The 8,268-nt window shown below is 48.6% G+C and overlaps 1 protein-coding gene across 1 annotated transcript; it reads right to left on the minus strand.

Annotated features, from left to right (window-relative positions):
- Positions 1-2,492: 2,492 nt before the first annotated feature.
- Cxcr3 (C-X-C motif chemokine receptor 3) lies at positions 2,493-5,090 on the minus strand. Its single transcript, XM_051179160.1, has 2 exons — positions 4,933-5,090; positions 2,493-3,948 (listed from the first exon to the last, which is right to left on the minus strand). Exons 1-2 carry the CDS (start codon positions 4,942-4,944, stop codon positions 2,860-2,862), a joined length of 1,101 nt encoding a protein of 366 aa, XP_051035117.1. The 5' UTR covers positions 4,945-5,090; the 3' UTR covers positions 2,493-2,859.
- Positions 5,091-8,268: the final 3,178 nt, after the last annotated feature.

An 8,268-nucleotide genomic window follows, 5' to 3' on the forward strand; every position in this document is an offset into this window, starting at 1 on the left:
ATCTTCTTCGAATCCCCCCAAGACAGCGCCCCTTACCAGCAGGAAGTAGTTTGGAAAGAACGACGCCCAAATTCCCAAATATTGTGTATAAATGTTTGTTTTCATTTAATTGGACTTTGTTATATAAAATTAAATAAAAATGTAAATTTGAAAAAAAAAATAAAATGTCAGAACTAAAAAAGAAAAAAGAAAAGGCAGTGCCTCACAGTGAGGCTGCTTCCAGCCTGTTACACCTCCCCGTGTATGAAGAGCTGACCTGCTTCATGAATTCCAGCTGCTCATGGTTTTGAGTGAAGCTGTCTACACCATGTGATTATTCAGATAAATATTTTCATCTCGATTTATGGTTCTCTTATTCAAGTACTCCAGCAGACTCCCTATTTCTGGGAGCTCTTGAGGGTGTGGATAGGACCCAACATTGGATTAGTGTATTCCTGTGAGTATCACAAAAACTTATCACAACCCGTGACTTAGAGCAGTACGTATGAGTTTTGAAGGTCATGAGTCTAGGATGAGTTGTCTAGATTATGATCAAGGTGTTGACAGGATTTTCCTTCTGGAAATTCCATTTCTTTGTCTTTCCAGTTCCGTGAAGCCTTCCACAGTCCAGGGACTGTTCATGGTTTCTTTAAAGACAAACATCTTTTTTCCTTTCTGACACTTCTACAGACTCTCATAATGACACTTAGAAAATTCTTTATGTGTGTGTGTGTGTTTTGGAGCACGTGTGCACATGCACTTGGAAGCCAGTGGCAAACTAAGTTTTATTCCCAAGAGCTGTTTGCCTTGTTCTTTTGCAATAGTTTCTTGTGTGGTTGTAGGGCTTTCTAATTAGGATAGACTGGCTAACCAGCAAGTTACTGTGTTCTTCCTGTTGTCACCTCCCCAGGACTGAGGTTACAAGTGCATACTGCCAGGCCCAGCTTTTTATGTGGTTGCTAGGACCAAATTCAGCTTTGTGTTTACATGACTAGTATTTTACAAACTGAGCCCTCTCTTCAGCCCATTATTATCATTATTATTTTATTATATATTACTATTTTGATCAGTCTTATATAGTCTAGGCTATCCTTATTTTGGGAGAGGGGGCTTGCTTGTGTCACAGCACACCTGTAGAGGTCAGAGAACAACTTTTGCTAGTCAGTTCACTTCTATCTGTGGGTCCCAGGGGTTGAACTCAGGTTGTCAGGTTTGGTGACAAGCACTCTTATCTGCTGACCCACCTGGCTTGGCCCTGACCTTGAACTCCATGTAGCCAAGGCAGGACTATGAACTCCTGGGTCTGTCTCTGCCTTCCAAATACTGGGGATTATAGGCACACACCACAATGATCTGCCAAAATCATAAAAGTAAGTTGGTTTATGGTTAAGCAAGCTTGGTTCTCCTTTGCCATGTTTGTTGGCTTTTTTTTTTTTTTTAAACAGACTTTCACTGTGTAGCCCTAGCCCTAGGTAGTCTCTCCTGAATCCGGAGCTCATCTCTTCCCCCAACTCCAGACTGGCAGCCAGCCAAACTACCCCACAGTGTTGGGGTTACAGGCACACCTGGTCACACCCAGCTTTTACATAGGTGCTGGTGGTCTGAACTTGGGGGGGGGGCTCTTAGTGTCTGCTCATCAAGCATTCTTTCCAACTGAACCGTCTTCGCAGCCCTCATTTCCCCCCCCCCCCAAGCCCACTTCTCCCCAGTAAGATCCTGTACTATCCAAATAACTGACACAAGCTTCTCTGACTGGCCTGTGATCCCATTGCCATAAGGTTAACCTACAGCCTCATCATCTGCCCTTTCCCTACCCAAGCCCTAACTCTAGCCAGCTGAGAACACTTGCTATTTCTTCCAGGCAGGCTCTCTCACTGTGTATCTCTGGCTAACCTTATTCTATAGACCAGGTTGGCCTTGAACTCATGGAAATCCACTTGCCTCTGCCTCCCAAATACTGGTATGTATCACCATATGTGGCCTACCTGAGACCACTTATAAACTCCCCCCCAAAGTATTGCTGTTTTCAGCCTCTCCACCTCTGCTACTGCCCTCTCTTCTGACTAGAAATAAAAATTCTTTTCTTCTCTTACCCCTGGAGATGCCACTTGCCCCTTAACCCTCCAGGAAGCCACTCCAGATAGCTCCTGCCATCATGCCCAGCCCCAGATTCAGTGTGTGCCACCTCTATGCTTTGTAATATAGATTGCTTGGTATTTGTTAATTTTTACCACACCCTCCTGGCCTGTGCTGCTGGGATCCAGGAGTTTTGGCTTATTAATGTCTAGTGGCCCCAAAGTGTACCCAGACAATTCGTTGCTTAACTATTCACTGCCACCACCCAAGCACATACGGGTGTCTAGTAGGGCCACTAGGCAACAAGGGGTCCAGCAGAGGGCACAGCAGAGCCCAGGAAGGCAGAAAGGCCCACTCTAGGCCAGGCAGGATGAGGCAGGAAGTACACTCCTGAGGCCAGTCAGGCCTGGCCTAAATGATGACGGAATACACCCTGGTCCTCATTATCTTGTTTATTGAAAGTTTAAGCAGAGTTTTAGGCATAAAAGTGGGCAGTCTTGAGATACTGGGGACCATAGGCAAGGCCTGGTCCTCTATACTCTTCACCTCTCACTCCCCTCCCACAGGGAACGCTGACTTCTATTTGCTGCGTTTGAAGGGTGGTGGTGCTCCAGGCAGCTAGCTCTGAAATAGCAGGATAGGGTATGGCAGCTAAGGCTCAGTAACAGTGCTGTCCTTGGAGCTAGGAGAGTGGTTCTCAGGAGACCTGGAGATGCTGGGCTGCCAGTGAGTCCCAGCAGCAAAGTTATGGGTGAGTCAGAGGAGAAGGACCTGGGTTGCACAGGCTACAGTTTCATTGCAGAATTATAAGCCCAAGTAGGAGGCCTCTGTTGTCTCAGACCAGGACGATTCCCGCCGTGAAGATGATGGCTGCCGCTGGGCCCCTCTCTGGTCAGAGCAGCCCAGACGCATGAACAGCATCCACATTTGCTCTCTGAACTTTACCCCCACAAAGGCATAGAGCAGTGGGTTGAGGCAGCAGTGCATGTAGCCCATGCCAGAGGTAACTGACTTAGCCACATCAATACGGCTTTCTAGACCACAGTTTCGGGCCAAAACTCCCGACTCCACGAGGATGTCCACCAATACCACCAAGTGATAGGGGGTCCAGCAGACAGCAAAGGCCACCACCACCACCACCACCAGCCGTATGGCTCGTAAGCGTCTCTGGCCTCCAGAGACCAGCAACACAGCCAGGATATGGGCATAGCAGTAGGCCATGACTAGAAGGGGCAGCAGGAAACCAGCCATCAGCTGCAGTACACGCAGAGCAGTGCGACCCACCTGTGGGAAGTTATACTGGCAGTGAGTGGCATTGAGGCGCTGATCATAGCTGGCCGACAGGAAGATGAAGTCTGGGAGGGCAAAGAGCAGACAGAGTCCCCAGACAACTATGCAGGTGAGGGCTACACGTACCCTGGGGTCCCTGCGGTAGATCTGGGTGGCATGCACTATGCTCAGATAGCGGTCAAAGCTTATGCAGGCCAACAGGAAGGCCCCTGCATAGAAGTTGATGTTGAAGAGGGCACCTGCCACTTTGCAGAGGCCAGAGCTGAAAATCCACTCAACAGCAGCGTCTACTGCCCACAGTGGGAGGGTCAACACCAGCAGTGCATCGGCCACAGCCAGATGAAGCAGGAAGGTGTCTGTGCTGCTCAGGGCAGCACGCTGGCTCAATAACACAGCAGCTACAGCCCCATTGCCTAGCAGTCCCAGCAAAAAGAGGAGGCTGTAGAGGGCCGGCTGGAAGGCTTTGTCAAAGTTCAGACTGAAGTCCTGTGCGCAGGGCGGGAAGTAAATGTTGCTCTCGTTTTCCCCGTAATCAAAAGGAGAGGTGCTGTTTTCCAGAAGAAAGGCAAAGTCCGAGGCATCTAGCACTTGACGTTCACTAACCTGCCCAAGGAAGGGGAAAGAGGGAAGGAAAGGTCATTCTTTGTAAAGGCCTGGCAACTGTCTTGCCCCTTTGTGCCTTGTCATTTATTTTAATGAGTATTTCCCTTAGCAATAGCTCTGTCTGAGTCAGACTTTGAGTTTTCGCTTTCTCCCAGGCCCACTCCTTAACTCCATCTACTCAGACTGGGATGGTGACTCCCGTTCTCAAAGGCTGGCAACCCCTCGGGCCTCTCTGGATTATTACATGGGCCAGGGGTCCTTTTGCAGGAAGAGGAACTTCCTTCCAGGTCTGGAGCCTTCTATTCTCTTTGCCTTTCTCTTCACTCTTTGTGGCTTGTCTGCCTCAACATCATGGCCACATCTAGATCAATCACCTGCCTCCCCAGGGGCGTCTTCTCTGTCTTCTAGTCCCTGGCCCTCCTTTTCCCACCTCAGCCCTATATCCGGTGACCCTAAGTTCCTGGCCTCACAGAAGGCTTTTCTATAAACTGCTGTGTACCCTTACATACACCATACATGCTTCCCTATCCCTACCTAGAGGTTTATGCAACCACTTAGGTACCCACTGAGCTCCCCAATAGGTAGGTTTCCCCAAGATGACCAGGCTTATTTCAAACTCTTGGACTTAAGTGAACTTTCTACCTCTGCTTCCCGAGTAGCTAGATCGATGCGGGTATATCATTTCATCTAGATAGCATGAATCCTCTTCACCTTTCACTCATTCACACCAAACTGTCCCAGAGCTAGAGATCACCAAAATCGAGTCTCTACAATGTGACATTTTCAGATAAGCCATCCAAGCCACAGAAGCAGGAGACATACCTGTGGTTAGTGGCCAGACTGGGTACCCAACCCCACTAATGCATTCCATACTGCTTACTCAGCTCTGGGCCCCTGGGCTGTGGGACAGCCCAGATTTGTCCCTGGCACTAGAGCTTGGCCACTTGGCACTATATCATATCTGAGCCGGGCAGCAGAACTTACCTCAAGATACATGGCTGGGCTGGCACTCTGGCTGTGGCTGCTGGGGTCAGGTCGTGTACTCCTTGCTTCTCTGCTTTAACACTTGTGGTTGGGAACTTACAGTGAACAGAGGAAGTGAAGACTTCACGGCTCAGCACAGCCTCTTCCAAAGGGTTATCTACATCAGCCCTCCACCGGGTCCCTTTTCTGCCACGCCTGTGGCCAGATGAATACATTTGGAAGGAGTTAGCCAGGAACTTGGGACAGTCACCAAGTCTGTGGTTCTTGTCCTACTCAATACCATTCACAAATAACTAGGAGCAGGCAGGAAGTGTGGTTTAACAGCAGTGACTGGAGAAGGGAAGCCCACCTTCTGAAAGTACCTTCTCCCCAGCAAGTCTGGGGTTGGAGTCTCACGAGGACCGGGTTAGAGTGGGGTGTGACGAGAAACTGCTATCATCGTTGCATGGGAAGGGAGGAGGTCACCAAGAGCAGCATGCCACCTCTTTTCTTCCTAATTTGGGGATGGTTGGATCTGACCTGGCATGGGTGAAGATATATATGTATATGTAAAACCATTATGGGGTTATAATGAGCCCAAAGTCGTTTAGAATGTCGTATAGTGTCCAGACCAGATGGAGCTGGTCAGGAGCACACTCAGCAATTGGGAAATACGTGATAACTCAGGGGTTGGCAGCTGGGATTATGCAGTGCAAACAAGCAGCACAGTTGATGGTACTATAGGTGATCAGGAATATTGGAGTTCCATCTGGTATCAGAGCAAGAAAGTCTGGGCCGTAGGGAAGGGTCTGGGGTGACTGGGTGGGGGGAAGGTTCTATTAGGGGAGAGGAGAGGTCTGAAGCCACACAATGGGGAAGTGGAGGGCAGCCCTGCTGCCAGGTGCATCATGCTTCTTGTTCATTGCTCAGCAACTCAGGCATGTGCTACTCTGTCTAGGGTTCTATCTGATTTTACAGATCCATCTCAGAGTGGGTGGGCCGGAAAGAATGTTAGCACTCATAAAATAGTTTTTTTTTTTTCTTCTGACACAGTCTCAGTCTATAGCCTAACTTGACTTTGAACTCACAACCTTCCTGGCTCAGCCTCCTGAGTGCTGGGATTATAGGAGTGCACCATTGCACATAGCAGTTGGCAGGACGGTGGGGTAGTTCACTGCCTTTTAAAAGGATAAACTGGTTTATTCATCCAGCCAAAAACAAGTGGAGATTCCCATATTTTTTCACAAGGCAGAACACACGGGAGCCAATGCCTACATAGTAGAAGAGGCAAGTCATAGAATATTATGTATACTTCAGCGTTACTTACATACCATGTGAAACATACAAATCACCATATAAAACAATACCATGCATGCATTAGTGCTGGGTAGTGGAAGCCAGGACTGTTTAATTTTTTTCAGGGTCTTACTATGTGACACTGGCTGAACTAGAACTCAACAGGGATCTGCCTGCCTCTACTTACTGGGTGCTGGGATTAAAGTTGTGGGCTACCATGTCTGGTCTAATATGTGACTTTTCTTAGACAAGGACTTCAATATAGCCCAGGCTAGCTTTGAATTCATGACACCCCCCCCCCCCGCCTTAGCCTCCTGAGTCACCACATTGGGCTGACACTCAGTGTTCAAGCAAATTGCTCCACCAATTCAGTCTAAGGTTATTGACATGACATGCACCTGTCAAGAATCAATACCCTTTCCTTCCTGTGGACAGATGGGACACTTCTCTGGAATAGCATGTTACCTGTAGGGCTCAGATCAAAGGGACCTGAGGTCTTAGAGGAGTTCAGGAGCTGTGTAGAGAGGACTAGGAGGATTCCTGAGGCCAGGACAGTCAGGGTGTATAGGACTTGGCATTAACTACCTGTAGGAGCAGAAAAGACAGAAGCCTGGGAAACACGAAATCCTTTTAGTGCCCACCAGTTTCCCCATGCCTGTTTGTGACTTATGCAAATGAAAAACCTGCAAAGGCTATATACTTTTCCTTCCTTCCTTCCTTCCTTCCTCCCTTCCTTCTTTCCTTCTTCCCTTCCTTCCTTCCTTCCTTCCTTTCTTTCTTTCTTTCTTTCTTTTTTTTTTTTGAGACAGGGTTTCTCTGTGTAGCTCTGGCTGTCCTGGAACTCACTTTGTAGGTCAGGCTGGCTTCCAACTAGGAGATCTGCCTTCCTCTGCCTCCCAAGTGCTGGGATGAAAGGTGTGCGCCACCACTGCCCTGCTACTTGTTCATTTTCAAGGACTTAGTCTATCACTGTGTTTCTTGTCCTACTTTTGGCATTAAAGGGGACTTTTGCTTTACAAAAGAACAGCTGGGGGAAGCAGATGGTCATTTTAGAAATACCTTGTGTTGGCAGAAGCTGGCAGTCTGGTGTGTGTCTTCCCAGGGGCTGCCAAAATATTACAGGTCTATGTGAAGTGTAAAGGCCTAGGGATCCCTGGTCTCCTTCCTGGGCCCCAGTCTCATTTGTCTAGGGGAAGATTATCCTCATCCCAGGTTGCTGGGAGGGATGCCAGACTGAAGATCAGGTGTGGAGAGCCTTCCTTTCTGAGGCCCCACAACCAGACATCAGTATCAGGTCCTGCTAAAACAGCTGTGGCTCTCAATGCTCTTGAGTGACTTGTATAACTGCCATACAATTGGCAGAACAACAAGCTTGTCTGAACTCCTGGCCTACCTAGTTCCAGCCTAGCCAACCTCTGGACAGGTCAGAACCATACCCAGGCAGTTCCCTTGGCAGAGCTGTCCTAAGATTAGCTGAGATGGCCACAGGCTTATGCATCTAGCCCTGGGCCAAGGGCTTAGGCCAGGTATAGCTGAGAGGCCTAAGTGAGTACAGTGTAGACACCAGAGCCAAGAGAGCCCACAATGGAGGGTAATAGCTTTTGGGGCATATGCTCATAGCTGTGGCCTGGGCCAAGAGAGCTAGTCCTCCAAAATGTGGTCCCTGGCCATGATTGAGAGAGGAGGGCCCTGCCAGTTCTAGCTAAATTCCCCAGCTGTAACTCCAGGAAAGCACTCCATCTTTCTGCTTCAGTTTCCTTGTCTGAGGAGTGGGCCTAAGGACAGCATGCAATTGATGGAGCTTCCCTGTGGACTGTACACCCTAAGTGTGGAATGTATGTGCCAAAACTCCGCTCCCCTCTTCTGGTGCCAAACCAACTCACAAAGCCTCAAAATTGCAGTGCTGGGCTTCGGCTGTTATTTGCAACTTAGATAGCCTGGAAAGTTCCTGTGTCACAGAGCTGAGCCAAGTCCTTACCTGGGCTTCTAATTTAGTCCTTTTCTATCCCAAGACTAGGTCAGAACCATCTACTTAGCCAAAAGCTCACAGCCTAGGTTCTG

The sequence above is a fragment of the Phodopus roborovskii genome, unplaced genomic scaffold (assembly GCF_943737965.1).
Source record: "Phodopus roborovskii unplaced genomic scaffold, PHOROB, whole genome shotgun sequence".
NCBI lineage: Eukaryota > Metazoa > Chordata > Mammalia > Rodentia > Cricetidae > Phodopus > Phodopus roborovskii.